The sequence below is a fragment of the Fundulus heteroclitus genome, chromosome 22 (assembly GCF_011125445.2).
Source record: "Fundulus heteroclitus isolate FHET01 chromosome 22, MU-UCD_Fhet_4.1, whole genome shotgun sequence".
Taxonomy (NCBI): Eukaryota; Metazoa; Chordata; class Actinopteri; order Cyprinodontiformes; family Fundulidae; genus Fundulus; species Fundulus heteroclitus.
In genome coordinates, this window is record NC_046382.1 from 9,702,672 (window position 1) to 9,726,607 (window position 23,936).

The window sequence follows — 23,936 nt, forward strand, 5'->3', positions numbered from 1 at the left end:
AAACTTCTGACCGGAGCTGCTTTGGCTAAATGCAGATTACCAGTGGAATATACAGCAGACATTTGTTTGAGCGGGGAATACATCTCGGCATGTGGCAAAATAAAAAATGACAAGGTCAGCAGCAACAGTTGTATTGGATCAAAGTAATAAATGTGTAGCTTTTGTTCAAAACATAGAAAAAATGCAACATAAAAAGGGGTTATCGCTTCTGCGCAGGACTTCCAAAATGGCCTCTTTAGTAGCTTTCTGACTGATTCCAATGGTCACATTCAAACACTTGGTTGCTTTTAATGACTGTCTTTACAAGCAGTTTTGTCAGGTGGAACATTTGAAAACTGAGATGAAAAGAAAAAGAAAAAAATCAAACCAATAACTCACTGTCATGACCCGACTTTGAGTAAACGGAGTGAATCCAATAACTCACTGACATTAGCTCACCATCCACAGTGACATCGCCGTTCCTCCTGATGTGCCGTCGATTTATTCTTTTCAGGAAGAGGGAAAACACTAAGGTGAAGACATCATATAGACATCACGATCAATAGAAACCTGGATAGGAGCACGCATAGTTTTCACTTTGCTTTTTCTGCTGTGATTTTTCTACAACTAAACTGGCACCCACACATCTCTGCCAAGCAAAGGTATCTTTGTATATCATTTAGAAAAATCTCTAGTAGGTATTCACAGTTGTGATGGCAAAAAAAAAGAAAAAAGAAAAAAAGAAAAATACCCATATGAAGTCTAAAATTGCTGGTTTAGTCGTCTAGATAGAACATGAATGCCAAAGTACTGGAGATTCACTGTCAACGTAGACTATTGGTGGTTTCAGATTCAGAGTAAAAACATCTTGCAGCTTGTTGCCTTTGAGCACTAACACACACAATCACACATACAACCATTCACTGTTTTGAATATATATAGAGAGATAGATCTGTAGTAATATGGAGCAGTGGGGATACCTTTAGTTAAATCTGATGGTATAACGTGAGACAACATTTCACAAACTGTTAGTGTTGAAAGTGGTTCTCTTCGGTCTATGGACGCACCTCTGAAGGCGTTTGCATGATATAAGATTTCTGTACAAGAAAAACGGCACACATAAAAAACATGTGGATATTGAAATAAAAAAAAAATTCTCACGTTGATTGTGATGTTTAAAATGTAATTTCACTTCTTTTTTTTTATTTTATCTAGAAAGGGAGGCGAAATTCGTTTTGGCAGGAGGAGGAGGAGGCGGCGCACCGCCTGTAACGTCTTCTGTTCCTGCACTACACAGTAGTTTCATTCTTCCAGGGGCCGGTGCGTATATTCCCTGTGCTGTCTGAGGTGTACAGGAGTCCTTCCTGCATGCCTCCCTTTAGAATCCCGTTCTGACTGGACGGGTTCTGGGGGCACGATTGTCTGCGCGGGCCGTGCAGCTCCAGGTGGTGGTGCGCCGCCGCCGGTTCCTCCTCGGCCGCTTTGCTGCAGCCGCACAGGAAGACGCCCGTGTCCCCTGACTCGGCCGGACACAAGGAAGGGAAAAGGTCTGCCTTGGAGCAGCAGATGTGCCTGTGGCAGGGGTTGTGGCACGCCAACGATTCGTGCAGGGTGGCTGCGGTGGCATGGCACGTGTGATGCCTGTCTGGGTGGCCTTCGTGGGCCAGATGGGGACAGATGTGGGCGTGCCGCTCGCGCGTGCTGTGGGGGCTGTCCGTGTGCGAGCTGTGCATACTGCCCCCGTCTGCGCTGGAGGAGATGTGATAGGCGTATTCCCTGTCGCTCCCCGCCCCGCAGGCGCCGGCTCCGGCCTTGTGGCCGAACTGACGGCTTTTAGTCCTGGTGCCGCTTTTCAGGCAGGGGTGCAGTTGGATCCCCGGTTCAGAGTGCAGCAGCACGTGGGTGGCCGTGGGCTCCTCCTCCATCAGCTGCTGGCTGTGGAGGGCGGCGCAGCACGGGGTTACCGGCGCCAGACACGTCACGGGGTTTTGCGAGGATGGGAGAGCAGCATGTTTACAGTGACCCAGCCCGCTGTGGGCGCAGCTCAGCAGGGCTTTGGCCTGGCACGGCGAGTCGTGGTGGCAGTGGCTGTGACCGTGACCGTGGCCCGGGGTGTTTCCGTTCACGTTCACCTTGGGCCGGGCTTGGGCAGAGCCCTGGGCGCCGGAGGAGGCGTCGGCGCGCCTTCCCGGGCAGCAGGAGCACCAACAGTGCCAGACGTCATCGCGCTTGGCACAGTGATGGATGAGGATGAAGAGGCCAAGGGTGACGGAGAAGGCACCGTAAAGGCAGCTGAAGATCATGTCCAGGAAGTGTCCCTGCGACACAGCCAGCGCGCCGAAAGTCCACGTGGCCAGGAACAGGAAGAGGGTGAAGGCAGCAGTTCGTAGCTGAGCTTTGAAGGAGTGCTCGTTGGCCAGCAGCGCAGGGTTGATGGGGATGCCGGGGCAGCCAGCGGGGCAGTTGCTGCCACCAGACGGCGCCGCCAGCGCCCCGGGCTCGGCTCCCTGGTGACAGTGGGTCGGCACGTCGCCGGCGGCCAGCCTCTGATGCTCTTCGGTCAGCTGCTTAAGCTCGTACTTCTTCTCGGGGTGTCGCCGGAGCTGAATGAAGGTGCAGAGGAAGTAGACGCAGGTCACCAGCACGATGAAGGCCACGGGGCCGAAGAAGGCTCCCAGGCTGGGCTCCCATGCCATCCAACAGCTGCAACACAAATGAGTCAATTTAAACCATTTGTTTTCACATTCAAAACGCATAACGTTTAAAGTCTTTAGATAAAGATCAAAAGCTTACTACGGCGCCTGCTCTCCGCTTCCATAGATGTCCATATTAACAGCTGCTGTGACGCCACAGATGAGGAGGGGCACTCCGCCACTGACTAAATAAAATCTGTGACACGGCAGAGGAAGACACAGAACCAAAAAGTAAGAGCCAGAACAGTATTTATAAAACAGACTGCACATATCAAACTACACTTTCTTATAATTTCAACAATATACTGATAAAAAAATGTCCCTTAGCAAATCATTCTCAATCCACACATAATTATGCATACAGTGTCAAACATAAACACCCCCTAATGAAGCTTTTAATATAGCTCTGGATAGATATTTGACTATTTTAAGTTGAAATGAACGATCAATAGTTGGTAGTATTGGTAGTTCATTTGAAATGGTCGAGTTTCTGCCTTGTAGGTATGACTTTAACACATAATGCATTTATTTTCAACAGGATCGGGGCTTTAGTGAAAGGCCGTTCTACAAATGCGTTCTAAAATCAGTTTTGATGTATTTTTGGCATTACTGCCGAACTGAAAGCTTCCAGAGTCTAGCAATTGATTAGTGCTTCCCCATGGATGAACTTTGGACCACCTGAACCTATATTTGACAAAAATAGCATTCAGTTTATCTATAGGTTCAAATGTACAACCAACGTCTCAATGTTCTTTATGGAAAAATCGAACTCATATACATAAATATATCTATCAAATAATACAGACAGATTTAAAGTCAATTACATACGTTCCAGTTCGTTTCTAGTTATAAAATAATGCTGTCAAGTTTAGTTTATTAATCCAAGCAGCACAGTTTTCTGTCCCTAACCCTAAAAAATGACCCAACCAACTGCACTGAGTCGCTGACTTTGCAGCAATTGCTTCTCCTGAAGGATCATGACGTCTTGTGCCGTTAACTTTGCAGAAATCCCTCATATGCATGTAGTGGCAGTGGGGAAGAGACCTCACCTTTACGTGACCAAATCTCCAGGGAAACCTTTCTCAGCGTGACTGGCCATTTACCTAAACCCACTGGGGGTTTGACAAGGCAGAGCAGACTTCTAGAAATCAAAAAATACCCTGATCTAGGAGTCCTTTATATGAGTTCCTTGTGCTGAGAATGAGCAGCTCCTTCGTTTTGTATGCTAGGGAGTGGACAATTGCCAAGTGGATAGTGGGCGCAGTCCCCGCTGTTTGAGCTGGAAATTTTACTTATTTGTTCTCCTCATGTGCCTCAATCTCACAGAGGACTGCCAACTTCCAACCAGGATCTAAAAAATGGGGACAGACTGCCCAGAGGAGACCTTTGCCTGATGCGTAGGAGTTACTCCCTGGTGAACGTGACAAAGATTTTCCTATCTGGTCACAATGACAGAAAGTATGTTCCTTTTACTTTAATAGGGTTTAGGGCAGAAGCTTTATGTCAGCTGGTTTTAAGCATTCCAAATCTACTTTTGAGATGTTTGCTATAACTGCCCAGTAGAAATGCCAAATTTTGTCTGAATGTCACATATCTGACCCAAATTGTGATTCATTATGGAGGTAGCACCTGCTTGGGGAATTTCATAGATAGGATAATGAAAAGGAGCTGGGCGATAGGCACCAGCCCCCATGCGACCCTGCACAGATAAGCGAGCATAGACAATGGATAGATGGCTAATGAAAAGTGGGAGGACTACATTCTGTCACGACTAAGGGAATTGGCTATGATGCTCAGGAACGCCCCTGGAAGGACCAACCTTAAAGTCTACCAAGAACTGGAAACTTTTGAAAGGTTCAATTTCAAACCGGGTGTTCACTGAAGCTCCACTGATATGTTTAGCTGCCCGCATGCGCAAGCCAAATGCCTTCTGGATATTTTTTAACTTTTCTTTTTACAGGTTACCTCATTGAGATCCAAGATCTGATTTACAAGGGAGACCTGTTGTGAACAACAACAACAACTGCATTAATTGTATTGTTACTATGTTACAAACACAGTAACAATGCCAATAATTAAAACATCCGACTCAAATCGAATAAGCTACTAATTTTTCGTAAATTAAAAATAAGATATTTGGCTACCATGACAAGAAATACGTTTGGAGGAGTCAAGTACATGTTTTCTAACCTAAAACAAAACAAAGCTGTACCGACTGTGAAGCACAGCGGCATGTTGTGGGGAGATTTTGCTGCAAATGGTGCTGGTTATCAAAGGTAGAATTAAGGGTAACTATCACAACAAATAAATTGCAAGATGTCTCAAACTTGGACAATGATCCAAAAATCCAAATCAAAACTGTTGTTTCAACGGATAAAGCAGATCAACATGTGGTTCCCTATAGGCCTTCCTAAACTCTGACATCCAGGCTACAGATTTTATTCCCCAACTTCACTGGAATGCCAGGAAATTTTACCAAACAAATGCTGCTAAGACTCATTTACAATCATCCAGGGAGAAGATTGTAAAAAGAGCCTTAATGACTACAAGATGAAAGAAGGTAGACAATAAATTCAAACATGTACAGCCAAATATTATGTGTTCAAAAATCAATAAAGTTGTTGTGTAATCTTTCCACCCATAAAAACAACAGCATAAAGTAAATCACTTATTCCTAAACTTATCTTGGCATTTGTGCACAGAGAATGGCTGGAAAGCTGGAACTTTAAGTGCTCACAGAGAACAGAAATGTAAATGAAGGCCTTATGCAGTGAGTGAAGTTCTTGCCAACCTTGAAGTAACATTGTGTTAAGTCAGCGTAAGTGTATGTTCTCAGTTTGATTGACGCCCAATGACACGCGTGGTCAGACATGAAAAGCTATTTGCGTGCATCGTTATCCCCCAAACCTGCCAATCTGGTAAAAAAAAAAAATAATTAAAAAGAAACGGGTCATTTCTGTTTACCGTTTGAGCATGTCAGAGTGTTTATGATTACACCCTTGGGGCGCAATCACACCTACTATTTGTTTTCTTCACTGCGAACCAAAGTGCAAACTGTACGACATAAACAAATCTGCTTCCCGTCGATCTGAACATGATGGAACTTCAAGCCGCAGCTTTCTGCTTTTTCATGTAGAATCTGTCCTTGATTTAAGGAAAGATGTGAATGAGCAGCTTTTATGAAAAACTAACAAAAAAAGGCAAGCAAAACTTACAGGGATGTTTTTTTTCTTTTAGTCAGAACAGCAATTTAAGCTATCCAGTATAAATATACTCCTTAAATGATGAGCACTTGACTTACAGATGGGGCTGTCTTCAGGGAGTTCGAGGATCCAAGTGGCTCATTCAACCATTTAAGAATATGTTGTCAATGGAAATGATGATGGCGCCATTTTGTTTGCATTCACGATAAAGTCAAAGCAAGCATACAAGCTGCTTCCACCAAGGTTCATTGGAAACACTGGCACTACATCAATTTACTCCAGATATGTAAAGGTGCCTCCCAACAAACTAGAATTTAAACAATAAGTTAATCTAAACTAATTTAAAGTTAATCTCAAAAACTTTGAATAGAAATAAGACCAATAATAATCACGTTTTAACACAGAAATGTTAAAGGACCTACACAATCACAGGGAAAACTGCTAACTTGACAGCTGTCCTTTACTACTACCCTCTACCTGGAGGGTAGGGTTAAAAAAAAAGTCATGCTTAAAGAAGCCAGTGGTTCGGAGTAGGATTTAAAAGTAAATGTGAGTAGAAGGAAAAGTCATAGTAGAAAAGTCTGCAAAAGCAACAGGGATAACTGCAGCCTTGTGAGGAATGCGAAACAAAGCTCATTCAAGAGTTTGGGGGAGATTCACAAGGTGATGACTGCTGCCGGAGTCAGAGCTTCAAAAGCCATCACACAAAGATACATGCAGGTACATCTCAAAAAATCTCAATATTGCGGAAAAGTGCAATGACATTTTGCTAGTCATTTCAGAAAGTGAAATGTTTATTTTGGAGATTCATTACACAGAGTCAAATGTGTCAAGACTGTATTTCTTGAAATTGTGATGATTATGGCTCACAGGTAAAGAAAAGTCCCAAAATCCAATGTCTCAGAAAAGTTGCGTCACACATTAGACCAATCAAGAAGAATATTAAAGCTCAAATTTCAGACTTCTGAAAAGTAAGTCCATTTCTATGCCCTCAATACTTGGTTGGGCCCTTCTTTTGCATGAATTCCTGCATCAATGTGCCGTGGCATTGAGGTACTGCGTAGGTGTAAAGGAAGTCCAGATTGCTTTGATAGCTGCCTTCAGGTCACCTGCCCCGCTGGGTCTGGTGTCTCTCATTTGTTTCATGAGAACTGCCCTGGTGATTTTCTACGGGGTTCAGGTCAGGGGAGTTTGCTGGCCAAAGAAGAACAGGAACACCACAGTCATTGAACCAGCTTTTGGTACATTTACCAGTGGGGGCAGGTACAAAGTCCTAGTGGAAAATAAAATCAGCACCTCCTTACAGCTTGTCTGCAGAGGGAAGCAGAAAATGCTCTTTAATTTCTTGGTAGATGTCTGCATTGACTATGGACTTCAGAAAACCCAGTGGACCAACCCCAGCAGATGGCATGGCGCCCCGAACCATCACTGACTGTGAAAACTTCCCACTGGACTTCAAGCAACGTGGATTCTGTGCCTCTCCACTCTTCCTCTAGACTCTGGGACCTTGATTTCCAAATGAAATGCAGAACTTTGGACCAATAAACTTAAGTCCAGTTCCTTTTCTCCTTCCTTAGCCCAGGTAAGATGTATCTAGCCCACGTCTAGGATTCACCTGTGCCTATAGTAGCTCTTGAGCCACTGATTCCAGTCTCAGTCCACCCCTTGCGAAGCCTTCCCAAAATATTGAAGGCATATCGCTGTTACCGGTGCGCCTTTTTCCCACCACAATTCTTTCTTCCTCTCAATTTTCTGTTAAGCTGCTTGGATCCAGAACTCTGAACAGCCAGCTTCTTCAGCAATGACCTTTGGGGCTGCCCTTCCTTGTGAAAAGTGTTAATGACTTCTGGACATCTGTCAAATCAGCAGTACTGACCCAGAGTGAGAGAAAGGCTCAGGAAGACGTTGCAGGGGTTTTGAGTTGGTTAGCCGATTAAGGTGGCCATTGCTGGAGCAGAGACATTGTCCCAAGGAGGTCAGCTGGTCTAAGGAGAAAAACTACTGGATAGCTGTCCAGTGGTCTTCTGTTGCATGCTATTTGAAATCTAAGGTCCCAATGTCTTGTGGAGTAGTAGAGAAACGCAGAATCCAGGTTGGTTGAGGTTCATTGTAAAGTTTAATCAGACCATGATGATTTTTATGTGCTGGATTTTGAATCGCTGTGTTTTATCACGTACACAGTGCAGACATCTACGCCACATTTTAGGAAAATCTCATGCTTCACCCTGCTGACAACCTTTCTGGAGATGTTGATTTCCGTCCCTGGCAGGTCCCTGCTTTAACGATCTAGGTATTAATGAGCTTGATTGGCCAGCAACCTGGCCTGACCTAAACCCCATAGAGTAGCTTATGGACCGTGGTCAAAGGGAAACATGAGAGAGACCAGACCTCAGAACACAGATGAGCTGGACTTTAACACCTCCATGCTACACCACATTGATGCAGTAATTCATGCACAATGGAGCCCTCACCAGGCATTGAGTGGACATACTGCACAGTACATGGATATACTTTAAAGCATGCAAGCTTTTCTGAATGAAACTTTTTTATGTCTGAGAAGCTGAATTTTAAATAGTTGTCAATCATAATCTTCAAACTTAGCAAAACTGAACACTTGACAAATATCTATCTGTGTCCAATGAATCTTTACAATATATAGATTGTATAGATGTACCAAAAGCTACTTTCTGAATTAAGTTACTGAAACATATAAGGTTTTTAACCCATATTCTTATTTGAATGCGTCTGTATGTCTGTCATAGTAGTGTTTCTGAACAATAATCTATTTTGTGATAAGATGAAGAAAAGCCTGAACCACAGATGAAGACTGAAAAAAGCAAAACAGCTCAGCATGACCCGTCGAAGTGCGTCACAGCAAGGGAGACCTTATGATTTCTTTGCAGACACAGGACCCAACGCCTTCCTTTCTCTGCTGTTTTTGTCCTCGTTCTCCGCACTGTCATCCACTTTCCTACACGGCCCTCTGCTATTTCCTCCTGTGTCCTGTTTAATCACAGCCTCTGCCACCATACCCTAACCTTTTGACCAATCCATCCTCTCACCTAGTTTCCTCTCTCCTGCTTCGTTCTGCTGTCTCTCTCTCTCTCACACCCACTCTCTCTATCTTACAATCTTTCCTTCATCACACTGAAGCCCAGAAATTCAATTACAATCAAGATGTTTGTCTGAGCTGGTCAGTGTGGAGTTGAGGGTGTGCAAGGGAGAGAGGTAAGGCTGTCGGTGTCAGAAGCCTGTCACTGTATCCGAGTGGAATGCTTCCCCCAGGGGACCCTCCTCCAACAGAAAGCCATTTACACAGCCGTCAGGCAGATAAGCATAAATGAGGGGAGCGTGCGGGTGTTGAGGCGCCATGTGCTCTCACACCCTCGTTCCCCTGCATCCCCTCGAGGAACGCCGGCTTGGAAGACACGTGAAGCAGACGTGGGAAAAAAGAAATGTTCGACCTGCTGCTTCGTTTTTTTATTCACAAAGCTGCTGTATAATTTTTAAAGTCTTGCCAGATGCAGAAACTGTTTTGCATGAACATCTAAACAAACACTGCCCTGCGTTACACAAACGCATACTTTTGTTTTGGCAATTCCAGAAAAAAAAAAAGAAAAGAAAAAGAAGAGGCCTTTAAAAAAAGAGCTTTGCTTTTAACCGAGCTCAGAGGCAGCAATCATCTGATATAAATAGACCCTGAAGTGGCTTTTAGACAGCATCTACACAGCAACTCCCCTTTCATCCTTGTTCCTCTGCCCATGTACCGTCCTCTGCTTTGTGACGGGGCCTTGTCCTCTCTTTGGACCTCATCCAATACTTACACAGAACAGTGGGGGACAAGTGACGGTCAAAACCAGCTCCAGCACTGCACATCTACTGATGGATAAAGCAGCTCTCTTGTATTCATGCTCTCTAAAAATGTGCACACCTCTTTGAAGACTAAATACTGTTTAATATGGGTTATGATACAGTAGTATAAAGTTATAGTCGGTAATCCTCTTCAGAAACCCTTTCTGTTATACTGGGTGAAACGGTCCTTCCACCCTGACAGTAGTCAATACATTATGTATTCAGAAAAAGGAGGTTAAAAATTTAGATATCTGCGAGAGCTGCAGGCCTGTAAAAACCTTTTTTGGTCCTGCCCTCACCCTCCTCTGTCCCTTGAGTTCTGGGGCTATCTCCACATCTATTGGTTGTCCCACATGGCAATCATTCTGACGCGCTCACGTAACACCAGTGTGCGTGGTCGTTCCTCGTTAGTTTCTGCTTGCTGGCTCTGCACGCTCACTTCTAGTGTTTACGCATCCGGTTAGCTTAGCGGTTAGCTTAGCGGTTAGCCATTCATTGTAGCTCCGCTGCTCTCACCAAAGCAAATTTATGACAACATAGAAAAAAAAAGAATAAGACCAGAGTGGATTTGGGAGATTTTTTTCACCTTGATCCCCCCCGAAGACCGGTAGAGCAAGTAAGACGGTCTTGTGCATTTATTATTCAGTTATTCAAAAAGGGACTTGGGGAGACTTGTGGAAAAATCGCCGACTCTATCTTTAACAGTGCAGAGACTGCAGTGCATTAACCAATATGTAACCTGAGAGAACAACATCGCCCCCTTTTTACAACATCACCACAAGCAAATTTGCACAGGAAACGCGTGGGATATTGTGGTCAGTCCCAAACATAGCATTTGCACAAGCATGTAAAAAAGCTCCTTACTTAAGGCAACACTTTTTTTTTTGTCTGAATTGAACATTGTTAGGTTTGGGTCTTCAGAACTCAGAGTAAGGACGTCTCTGATGTTTTAAAATGGAGGCAGCGCAGCAAATTAGTGAGCTGTGTGATCTAATAAATGAAGACCCTTTCCCCAAACCCCAAATACCAAACTCCCCAAAACGAAAAGATAAATGGCCTGCGCTTGTACAGCACTTTATCAAGTCCAAGGATCCAATAGTGCTTTACACTACTGTACAATCAATCATTCATTCACTCTCTGCTGGTGATGAGCAACATTTGCAGCCACATCTGCCCCAGGGGCAGGCTGACAGATGCAGGACTGCCATTCAACTAGTGTCACCGGGCCCTCTGACCACCAGCAAACGGCAGAGGAAGTGTCTTGCCCAAAGACACAATGACTGAGATGATCAGAGTGGGGGTTTGAACCAGTAACCCACCGGTTACAGGACAAAACTTCTAGTTCCTGAGCCACTGTTTCCCCTAAACCTCAAATTCTACTCAAAAGAGACTTTAAGCATTTCCATAAACAGCTTTTATGCAAGATCTGTGTATTTTGAGTAAAAACGAATCTCCTTCCACGTTGATGTTCATGCTCAACGCTTAAACCTAATTAATAAAGATGCTCCCTTATTTAAATGTAGGACAAAAGGGGAAAATCATTTGTAGTTTTCCACTGATATTGAAAACGTTCTGGACCAAGGCATGAAAAACAAAAGTAGAATCTGACTGGATTGGTTTTTCTCAACTCTGCAGCAAAAGCACCTTCTTAACCACGAAGACAAAAGCCTAGTCCACTCGTAGCCTGATATCTGGGAAAACAGTGCATTTCTATGCGGGTAGGCCTTTCATTCACACGTTAACACCGTTTTACATTTCTAAAAATAAATTATTCTGAAAACTCAAGCCGAAAGTGGAGAATTCTAAAAACACATGTGCGTCTATTGTTATTAGACTGTGCATCAGAGACAGCGGGGGAGCGTTCCAAATGTCTTGGAGGCTCTACCTGAAAAGCACAATTTTTAAGACGGGTCTGAGGTACCACCAACAACATCTGAGTCCATGACTTTACAGTCCTAGGCAGATCCTGTATATATTTAGGAGCCTGATCGTGAATTGCTCTGAAAGTTAAAACCACAATTTTAAAATGTATTCTGACATGCACATGTAACCAGTGCAGAGAGGTCAGAACACGAGTAATACGTGCCCCTCTATTTGTTTTAGTCAGCATTTTGCACAGACTGAGGACGGGCCAAGGAGGATTTATTTAAACAGGTAATCAGACTATTGCAATAGTCTAAACCGGAAGAAATAAAAGCACGGACAATCATTTCGAGTTCAGTCTGTAATACAAATGCTCTTAATTTTGGAATATTCCTTAAATGATATTAGCATTTACGAACTATAGAGGCAACTAGGGGACCCAGTAATACAGATCAATGGTTGTAAGAACTGTTTCTGGTGCTATGTCCTTTGGTGAACTGCTCCATTTTTGTGTCAAATACTCTGTAAACCTGACTGATAAATTTGCCACGTTATGCCTGTGCAAATTCTCAGTTATCCGGTTATCACAACAGCAAACAGGCTTAAATAGGAGGCAACCGGTCCAATGCAGCGAGGACTGCTCAGACTCCTACATAGGAGAAACTTAACAACAGCTACATAAACTCATGGAGCAGCACAGGAGGGCCAGCAGTGCAGGGCAAGATTCAGCAGTCCACTTGCACCCTTAAGCACAAAGGGCACACTTTTGACAACAGATGCATTGAAAGAGGGGCGGAAAGAAGCCATCTGGGTCAAAAGAGAAAAGCCATCACCAAACAGAGGGGGAGGATTACGTTTCAAACTCTCCATTCTTTACAGCTCGGTCCTCCAGCACGTTCCAGAGAGATTACATCAGCCTCTCATCATGATTCAGGTGACCAATTACTCCACTCACACCAAGAAATAACTTCTAACGACCCAGGACAGTGACAAGTAGGTCATTGATTTGCATTTGACTCAGTATGCACCTAGGAGGATGGGCCTCCATGTGTCAAAAACAGCAGCGCACCAACTGCAGGTTGCTCAAGTGTGAGCCACCAGAATTGACAACGACTCCTGGATCGCTGTCGAAATGTGTTCAGAAAGAACTCAGCGGAAGTCTGATTGCCTCTGATTTAAGCCTGTGCCATGTTAAATTACTTTAATGAACATCCCGTCACAGCAGGGCACTTGTTTCCTTGATTCCTCAAACGGTGGTAAAATAATCCCTTTTAAACGATGAACCTGTTGCTGTGAGCTGTCCCTGTGTGGATTGTTCTTTTCATTTTAAACCTGGGTGTGTATTTCTGAGATCCTCAGAGCACTAAAAAGTTGGAGTCCATAATAACCAGGTGGTCCTCAAAGTTTTAATCCATTTTTTAAAGGTGGTAGCTAAGATCCGGACCAATCTGTCCAGCGGTTTTGATTGAATTTGACTTTGTAAAGTGCCTTGAGATGACATGTGTTGTGAATTGGAGCCATGTAAATAAAATTTAATATAATTAACTTAATTGCTGAGCCTTTAAATACAGCTCTCATCTATACCTTAGCAGAAACAAACCTAAAGTGTGCAGTTCTCCTTCCACAGCTAAAAGAAGGCAAACCCTCAGTTGTGAATAATAACACGCCTCTCTATATATCTAGATTAAACGATGTGTTTGAGGCATTCAATTAAAAAAACAACTTTAGTGTTTTTTGTCCTATCCAAGGCATTTGACAATGTGGCACACAGTCACTTGTTAGAAATACTTCACAATAATGGCATCTCCAAACAAGCTGTCTCTTGGTTTGCAAATTTCTTAGCAACTAGGATGTGTGTTCAGATAGCTGGAGTCCGTTCCACCTTCCTTGAGGTCACAAATGGTGTATCTCAAGGATCCGTCTCAGGACCGATCCTGTTCCCAATCCAGATTAATGATCTGTGCACGGATCAAATGCCTCCTACCATCTTCATGCAGATGATTCTGTAATTTACATTTTGACTTTCTGCTATCTGCCTTTGATACAGTGCAGGTCCCACTGGAGCCACAGAAACTGGTTTCAAACGCAAAAAAAAAAAAAAAAAAAATACAAAACACTATTTTTAAATGAATCCGTTTCTTCAGGGAACATGCTCTTAATTAAAACTGCCCAAGGTAAAACTCCCGAGCTAGTTACCAGTTGCAAGTACCTGGGGTCATTTACTGATGTGGAGCTTTCTTTTAAAGTTCATCTTAAACATTTGATCTCCACATTAAGGGTGAAGTTCGGTTTCTCTTATAGAAACAAGTCGTGTTTCTCTCTTAGAGCTTGGAAAGCCACTAATAACAGCAACTTTTCTGCCTGTACATTATTATGTCAATGTTGTTTATATGTGCGCTTCAACCAGTTGTGTACAGTCCTTGAACTCAGCGTACCACTGTCCTCTGAGATTTATCACCGCCTCCCCCGCCACTGTGAACTGCATGCTAATGCAATATACATTCTACATGGACTGGTGTACAAGACTGGAATTGGCCTGGTTTCTACTTATCCATGGACGTATTTGTGCACTTTTTTTCCTGAGAACCAAGAGCCACCCCTATTATCCACCCCCTATTTAAGCAGCCTCTGTTCTTTGTCTGGAGGTCAGTTATGTTTGCGTTTTGTTACGGTTCAGCTGACCTCAGTTAATACAAATCCATGCTATTTATTATTTGAAGTATTTCGTATTGAAGTTTAACCCTTTTTTTTTTTTACCATACTTGACATTGTTAAATTGATTTGGAACACCTTTTGTCCTTGTTGAAGTCTGGTCCTTTACATGGACTATGTGGATGCATTTAATTTTTCCAAATTTGATAAATACATTCAGGTTTAGCATGCTTCGTAAGGTATTAGTGTCACTAGCTACGTTTACAAGGACATAAGTAATCGGAAAAAAGGGCCAATTGGAATAAAAATGTGTCATATCAGATTAAGCTCAATCGCATATAAACGCACCTCATGATCGGATTACTTGATTGTGTGCCCACGTAAACAGTACAGCCCAATTATTTTTTTGTTTTTTAACCCAAATGCAAGCGAGTCTTCATTTGCAACTTTGCAGTTGGGGGACTGAAACCAATGACTGAATGTGTCTTCTGCTTCAGGAACTGTTGGCTCATTCACTGATTCGTACTGTGCTCACACCAACTCCCTGATTGAAAAGGCCTGTGGTCATGTGCCAGGATCTTAAGCGTTGAGTTCTATGTCTCTGTTTCTTCCTTGGGGTTTATGTTCTCTAGTTGTAGCCGTTTTAGTTCATTCTTGCTCCAACATGTGCAATATTATCTGTTAGATTCCTTCCCTGCGTTTCTCTCTGTTCAACACCTGCTCACGTCTCTCCTCCCCACAGCTGTTTGCTCACGTTTGCCAAGCGACACTTAGTCAAGGAAAAGGTTTACTCTTTTTGTTTTTATTCAATACTATAATGTGAATGTAACCTTGGAATTTTTAATTCCACATCCCTGGAAGACTTAAATGCCTTTCACTGCCAAAAGGGAACTAAAAGTAAGTGAAGTTTTGTTGAAGTCAATGTATTTTCCTTTGATTAGAGCAGGTGAATAAGACTATTTGCCAATGGAATAAGATTTTTGCACTTAAAATAGGAACAATTCATCTCCATCACCCTATTTCAAGCTCCTCAAATCAAGGAAAAGTACAAAAAAGTAAAATACATTTTTACTTTTAGTTCCCCTTTTCCAGTGTTATGGTTCATACACTGCAAAAATAGAACTAAAAATAAGTCAAATTATCTTGAAATGAATGTGTTTGTCCTTGATTTGAGCAGGTAAATAAGATGATTTGCCAATGGAATGAGTATTTTGACCCCCAAAATAAGATAATTAGATATTCTGCCCTCTAAATAAGATGATAGAGATGAGTCGTTCCTATTTTTAGTGCAAAAATCTCATTCCATTGGCAAATCATCTTATTTATGTGCTCAAATCAAGGACAAATACATTCATTTCAAGAAAATTTGACTTATTTTTAGGTTTTTTTTTGCAGTGTAAATGTTTTGCATGTACCTTATAAGTTATTTTCCTTAGGTCATTTCACCACTTCTTGTACTGTAGCATAAACACCATTTTTTATCTTTCATGTCCTAAACAAGGGATTGCTGTATATTAACACAACAGTATGTTAAAGTTTTAAAATTGTCTGCTTAATATAAGCACAGTACTATATGAAGAAAAGAGTACTGGGACATTTAACAGATGGTGGAACATTTACGCAGGAAACTCCTCTTCCTAACGGGGAATGATCCAATCACGCGGCTGATAATTAATACATTAACAAAAACTCTTTAAGGGGTTTGGTCCAGCACAAAGTGTCTAACCAATCATTGTGATCGTGGGCTGGTTATGCTATCAAAGGCTTTCAGACAGGAAGAACAGGGAAGGAGGTGGGTGAGGTGTGATGCGACGGTTGTTAAAATAGGAGGGAGAAATAGACTTGTCTCCAGCTGCTAAGTCTCACTCCACGAGTCGGTCTGACGGCAAGCATTACAGTCAATCACCGCGGATCAGCCTGACTGCCGCGGCACACATCCCTCCGCCTGCCCTCAGACAAATTATCTCATTTGCGAGGGAAACAGGATGGGGAGCCTCTAGAACGTTCGTCATTAAACTCCCCATTCATGCAGGTGTCTGAGAGTTTACTTTGCAGGCAAAGCGACATTTGTAAGTCAGGGGGGGGAAATGTATCTGCTTAAATCTATCATTAGAAACTTTTCCCGCATAAATCCCAGAGAAGGTTTGGGGTTTGATAAAGGCCCAGATGCTATAGATTTGTATAAAAACTGAGAGTTTACACAGGGGTACGCAGACTATTGGGCTAAGGTTTGAAAACAAATGCCTCCTGGTGCCATCGTATGAAGTACAACAACCTGCGAACATTTCTGCCAGATAAATCGGCCCTTTTTTGTACTCGAGGGCGCACTTGATAGACTCAACTGTCTGAGAAAATTTGAGAAGAGAGCATTCGCGGGGCAAAAGTGCATTACTTTCCCAGCAAAGACTACATCAGGTCTCCTAATCTTTCTCTTGTCTTTTTGTCTTTATTTCAGATTATGCTGTGGAGATTTGAAGTAGAAACTTTTTTGCAGCCCCTTTTTTTCTTTGTTTTTGTTTACTTTGGCAGTAACTGAATTCACACTGGATGATACAGTTAACATCAATTTAGACTTATACCACATGGCTCTACCCGTACTTTGTTGAATGTTTAAAAAAACAACATGATTTTCTTCCACGCGTTAATATTCTTCCAAGTCAGTTTTAATCTCTAATTAGACAACTTCTCATTTGTCTAAATAAATGTATTATTGTGTCAACTTATGTCAGTTTAAATTTACTTTCAAAGTACATATAAAACATGCAAGCACATCCAAAAAGCTGTCAGATAAAATGAAGCAAAAAAAAAAAAAAAAAAAACAGACACATAATTGGGACTGTGTCTTAAAACTACATCATAAGAGACTATAAATGGTTGGAACTGGAGAAAATGTAAGGCTTGAGAATAAAACTGTAGGAAATATAGAGTTCACGTAAAACATGTCCAGTGTAACCTTTACATTAATAACTGGACCTGAACATTACAGTATTTATCCTTCTGGAAAACTAACATTTAACTATATAATTACTGACTCAACAACAGGAGCAGTTTGGCTAAACTATGTTGACATTTAAGCGCAAGAATCAGCTTCTCATTTTATAAATATCATTCATTACTTTGTGAGTCACTTGTAGGCATAGAGGAACCACAATGAAACATTTATGGAAAAATGTCCAGATTGTCTTTAAACACTTTCTAAACTTCATGGGAAACTGGAAAATGTTACAAGACAACATAATATCAAGCAAAAAGCTTAAATGATCCATACTCAGTGGCATTAGTGGCTTATTTGGTTGTTTTTTATGCTTTATTCTGAAGTCTGGGAATGTTACATAAGCCGTAGCTTGTGTCTAGTCTCCCACCTGGACATGGTTCTGGTCAGAAAGGTCTTTCCTGGACTCTATCAGCTGAATTCTGACATCAAGGAAATTATCTCTAACTGAGAATAAAACAAGAACAAATGCAGAAGACCGTCCCGATGAGCCCAAAGTGGTACAAAAAGAAAGCCTGGCAGCCATGTCATCACAGAGTTACAAAAGCCAGAGGCTTAAAAAAAGAATGCAAACTGACTGCGGAGGTCTGTGCAGATAAACAACGCAATAACTCATCATATTAAAGCCGCTGCTGCCCTCTAAACAAAACCAGAGCTGGGAAACACCTAAGAAAGAGAAGGCGAATAAATAAAGAATGACACTAGCATAAGAAGCTCAAACACCAAGGCCAGAGAGCAAACATTTGTCCACGTACAGTCATGCATAAAAGAAGCAAAGGGAAACTGTTGAATATAACTAATGCTATAAACAATTATGTCCATGTTTATTCCATCAGCAAACCTATGGAGTAGAATCTGGGCTTCCAGAGGAGATGCTAGTTGTGAAAATACTTTCATAAAAGGAAAGATGAAACCAGCCTAAATTAAACCTCTGACATCAAAGATCCGGCATCCTCTCGTATGAGGTTTCATCTAACCGTCATCTTAAGAGAGCGCTCCAAGACACTCGGATAAAACGCCTGCAGATAAAATTAGATTAAAGGTGGACGCCTGTGTGCCTTGCCAAAAATATCTCATATTAATAAATCATTTCACTGTTAAAAAAAACAAACAACAAAAAAAACTACCTTTGAACTTTAGGTGATCGCCGAATTTGTTTGTTTGATGAGAAAATACGAAGTGTCAATGAAGCACAGATTTCTTCAAAGAGTTTTCCAAGTCGTGCCGTCGTAGGACCCTATTCCGCATTTCTTCTTGCTTTGCTGTTTTTGTCACACTAGTATGTTTTAGATACTCAAACCAATTGTAATATCAGACAATGCAGTTTTCAAATGATAATGCTATTTCTTCAACAACATTTAAAAAAACAGCTGACTTTAGACACAACCAGGCCTGATGACTGCCAGATATGTAGAATTAAGGGGATCACCACCTTTCCTCCTACCAGTACCAGGGACAGGGTATCTACTGTGATACGTCTGCAGACTCCACACATCCTGGACACAGAATGTTTGGATTTTTACCTTCAGCTTGGTGCTACAGATCCGCCACAGAGGAGGTTTATTTCCCTAAGCTGTGCTTGTTTGCTCTAATTCAACCTTGCTTTCCTTTTTTTAAATAGAACAATGTATGTATACACATTTACAAGAGGATGTGTGGAGGAGTTCAAGTATCTTGGGGTCTTGTTCACGAATGAGGGGAGGATGGAGCGGGAGATCGACAGGCGGATTGGTGCAGCGTCTGCTTTGAAGCGGGCGCTGTACCGATCCGTTGTGGTGAAGAGAGAGCTGAGCCAAAAGGCGAAGCTCTCGATTTACCGCTCGATCTATGTTCCTACCCTCATCTATGGTCACGAACTTTGGGTCGATAGATAGGGTGAGGAGCTCAGTCATCCGGGGAGGACTCAGAATAGAGCCGCTGCTTCTCCACGTCGAGAGGAGCCAGTTGAGGTGGCTGGGGAGAGGGATGTCTGAGCCTCCCTACTGAAGCTGCTACCCCCCGCGACCCTACCCAAGATAAGGAGAAGAGGATGGATGGATGGATTTTAAAAATCTGTATTTAAATATTTTTTTTAAGAACAAAGTGGAGTCAAAGTCAAATACACTTTTCTTGAGCACAAACTTTACGAGTTAAATTGATTCAGACTACAAAATCACTTAAATGGAAACATTCTAAAAATATGAAGTAGGGTAAAAGCTCTAAAAGAGGAACTCATCATAACTCAGTTCAAAGACAAAGCCATTAATATCTATCGATTTGAAACGGGTTAGAAATAATTTTTTATGCTTTACGACTCCTGCTAAACACAGTGAGCCCTGGAGAAAACAGGGAGCAGTGGCGAAGAGAACATCAACTACTTAACCTGGAAGTCAAAAAAATGACTAACATCGGTCTCACCTGACTCATTTAACATCGGTATTAACAAGTTAACGATAACAAAGTGGGTAAAAGTTGTAACCATAGGGCAGTTCTAATGTGAAAACCACTACTGGCCAAAAAAAAAAAAACAGGAATTTTGTTTTCTTGCAGAAATTCCTGAATATGTTTTTGACCATAAAGTCAAGCACACTTGGGTTGCTAGTCTACCTGTGAATGACTCATAAAGCGAAACATGTCGGTTCAGGCCATTCACGCATACAAAAACAACAACTTCCAATACCGCTGAATTAAAAGGAAATTCTAAAAAGAGAGGGGCAAAATTCCTGCAAAGCGATTTAAAAACAATTATAATACTGCAAGTAAGGCAAATTCTTGAAGGTAGCTGGTTGGCGCCAAGCGGGGCACAACCAGTCTGTATGTTGGTATGAGGCTCTTTCCCCATAGAACCAGACTGTTGGGAACAGTTGTTTTTTTCCTTTAACAAAAAAGTAATCATTAGAAAACCTATTATTGTATTTAGTGAGATTATTTTTGATAACATTTATTTGATGATCTAAAAAACTGGGCGTTAAAAAGCAGAAAAAAAGGAGAGATCTGCTAAGGGCTAAACACTTTTTCACAGAACTTTATACTCAGAAAGCCCTGTATAAGTGACTTGCTAGTAAAGAATCAAGACAAAACAAAAAAATATAAGAAGAATCTAACAATTTGCGTATGGCAGGCATACGCAAATTGTTATATTCTGCCCTGAATACATGAATTAAACTCAGAAACCAACAAAGAGAAAATCATTGTAGTTTGAGGTTGTTACAAAGACTCTTAAAGTAACTGACATGACGCATCATATCAGAGTGCTTTAGAGTATTACGTTCATTTTTTTGTGCTGCCTTTTCATCTGTGAAATGTGCTACAATAAAGACTTATAATAATAGAGCAAAAAATAATATATTGCTCTCTCCCTTTCCTCTCCTCCTTTTCTTTCACCTTTTCTCCCTTTTAGCATTTAGTCTCATTTGTTTCTCTCCTTCTCTTCCTCTTCTACCTTCCCATTCTTGTGTCCATTGAACATGAAATACTCCCAGCATAAAATCTAATAAAGCTTCTTGCATATATAAATCAAGTGGAGCACTATGACGAAAGCAATAAGGCTCCACTTGTGAAAGTAAAATCTGTTTGGCTCTTTTTGGCATTAGGACAACAGTTCTTATTGCTACATAGCCAGACAGACACACACACAAAATAGATTTACTTACGTCTTACTAACCTACACTAACATCAGATAATGTTGAGTATTTTTTTACACAAGCGTGTATTTTAAAAGGTTTATGAGAAATAACGTCGGGGAGAGGGTTTCATCTAATAACCTCAGAGGCTGAGGTAAAGTTGTGTTTTCACTAATCACTGTCTGCATCACCACTGCCTGTGGCACTGGTACAAACAGGATTAAGTGCTTATTTCTTTAAATAGATTTAACATCTCTCCAAACCTAAATGATTGTTTCATATCACATGTCCAGGACAGTGCTAGTGTGCAAATTGAGTTTATTCTGAGGACAATGATTTAAAATGTGTGCAGGAGTGAAAAATGAACGCAAAGTTCAGCTTCCCAGCACTATTCTACGCGCCGCTTTACTTGCTATGGCGGTGATACATTTTGTAATGCCTGTTGTTCGAAACAGCTGAAGATGTTTTAGAAGGGCATTAAAATGTTTTATTAAAGTCAAGGAAAAAAAGTCAACCAAGTTTTTTTTGGGTTTTTTTTTGCAAGATGCAACTTTTTCATTACAACCATGTGGTTGAGATGGAAATCATGAATTTCATTATCTGAAGTCTATTTTAGGAGTGAACCCACAGCACAAAGACATTAATTCGTTTTTTTTAAAGCGTCCGTCTACTGAATATTTTATTGCAACTCATGGTACATTACAAATGTATATATGTTATGTATCTGTGCCTGTGTGTGTGCTGCCCTGAAGTGGAAGCAGCAGCAGTCTATAATCAAATTGTAGGAGGGAAGGGTCGGGTAGGCAGTGATGCCGGCCACGGCATCAACTTCGGGGTGGACACAGGCCAAGACCAAAGCTGCCAACCTAAAAAACAAGACGCCAAACAAACGGGGACACCCTTGCGCTCCACTTTCATGTACTTACAACAGGGAGGCCTTCTTAGCCAAGGAGCTGCGAAAAAAGGACCAACAACGCAAGAAAATCACTAGACAAATGGCCACAGCTCATCCTGCACCAACCTTCCATCTCCAGGATCCCGACCACCACTCACACCATACATGCAACACTGGCCTGTATGGAAAAACCAGCATCAAACTCACTGGCAAAACCTCCATCTTAGATTAAATGAAGATCACCAATTGGCCTACGGTTGTGTGTAAGGTGTGCGCATGTACGGTGGATCAGGGTGCACCGAGCCTGTCACTCATCCATCGCTGGCAAGAGGCTTCAGCCTTTCAGCCAGTTATTCTGAACTGAATAATAATGAATAATGGACCAATAGTCTATCTGTTTAGAACCAATTTGTTCGACTCGTTCCCCCAGGCTTGTAGCCTCGTGAGACCATCCTTATCTTGTGAGCTTTCAAGGTTTTGCTCGCAGATCAGTCTGGCTACTCTCCGTTAAAGAAAATTTGGAGCCGTTCACCAAACAAACGTCCAATCAGTGTTGGCTTTGAGGCGGGTTGAGGTGTGACGCAACGAGGAGCGCGACAGTTCAGTCTAAAGAACATGGCGGCTTCAGCCGATGAAACTAGCATTAGCGTGGCTATCGAGCAAGTTTTATCGGAATTACAGAGTATTTCTTCACTGAAAGAAGAGCAAAACACTGCTGTGGAGGCTTTTCTCAGAGGAAAAGATGTTTTTGCTCTTCTCCCGACTGGTTTTGGTAAGAGCTTGTGGTTGTGTTTTCGTCGTTGCTGTTAGTACGTCATATGCTTCGTTGATCTGATTGGTTTATTTGGCCCGTCTATCACCAACATAGGCCAATCAGCTAACCAGTAATTTCGCCCCTTCCCAAAATTACTTCAACGGAAGGTTTCCAGATGGATATGCGGAGCAAATCCATCTGGCGGAGTCAGGTTACCAGGCTTGTACCAAAGAAACATGAGACTTGGAACAGAAATTGCCTTGGAATGGCCGTGTCTCACTTTTACGTCACTAATGTCCGAGATGTTGGTTGAACCAGTCTTTGATCTTCATAGAGTCACACGTAGCAAGCAGCTGAGACTGGAGGAACTCTGAAAATAACTGCTTAAGAGCTTTTCACCACAAAGAAGTCTAAGGCAGAGAGGGACATCGGTGCTTACCTCAACAGGGGCTGCTTAGGGGTTGGAGGTGGGTCGCCGTCTTGGCTCTGCGCAGACTTCTTGGTCACCTGCTTGTAAATGTTCCTGGCCGTCACCCCGAGCCACAGCATTGTCGACAGAGATGAGTAGTGCAGCACGACCCCGACCTGAGGGGGGGAGTGACGGAAGATGCATCAAATTAATTCTTTGACTTTCTTGAACTTAAACACCGCCTCACAAGCTTCCCCGAGAAAAAAAGGTCAGACGAGACAACATTCATTTCACTCAAAGAAACGCGTTAAAGGCAATCTCATGCTCCTCACCGCAGAAACATAATCAATGTCACACCAAGGGTAACTCTGAAGATGCTTCCCTGCAAGACCTGAAAGCTTCATTAAAAGCTCAGCAGTGCAGGAACAGCAGAATAGGCTTAAAAGTCCGATTGAACCATCAAGGTTGTTTGGGAGAAGAGCATCTTAGCGAGGCTACACCGGAGGGGATACGGAGCAGTTTCTTATCAGCTCGGCTGAAACGACACAAGGTGTGCACGCTGAATAGCAAGTCTGCATATGAATTATGATCACGTTGAACACTAGCGGTGAGTGACTGCTCTTTTGCACGCAACGTACACATCTCCCCTTTCCTGCTCGCATCAATATTCATTAAATATATTTGGATGGTGGAACTGATCTAACTTTGTTTAAAGGCTTTGCCAGCTTACAGAAACAGAACACAGATAGGGATTTGGCAAAAAAAAAAAAAAAAGGAGAGATGAGAGTTCGGAGAATGGAGTGAGGAAATTAAAATGCTCTAAGCCTTTTTCACCACCCAGTCGGTCTTTTCATGATGAACTGCCAACCTGAGACAACCAATCAAATGGCTTCTCTCTAACATGATAGGCCTGGGGACTGAAGCTAGCAAGCCGCGGACCAGACGCTAATTGGAAGTGTCCGTGAGCTGTTTATAGAGAGCAAAGAGCGGGCGGGAAGTCAATCACTGCTTTAGAGTCTCCACACTTCAGAGCTTCATTAGA

General features: G+C 42.2%; 1 protein-coding gene across 1 annotated transcript in view; it reads right to left on the minus strand.

The window, feature by feature from the left end:
* Window positions 1–272: 272 nt before the first annotated feature.
* Window positions 273–23,936, minus strand: part of LOC105921153 (adhesion G protein-coupled receptor A3) — a 277,946-nt gene continuing 254,282 nt past the window's right edge. Inside the window, exons 17-19 of the mRNA XM_036126251.1 lie at window positions 22,925–23,070; window positions 2,773–2,868; window positions 273–2,682 (exon numbers count right to left, since the gene is read on the minus strand). Coding sequence (XP_035982144.1) covers window positions 1,269–2,682; window positions 2,773–2,868; window positions 22,925–23,070 — 1,656 coding nt within the window. The 3' untranslated portion in view covers window positions 273–1,268. The remainder of the gene's footprint in view (window positions 2,683–2,772; window positions 2,869–22,924; window positions 23,071–23,936) is intronic.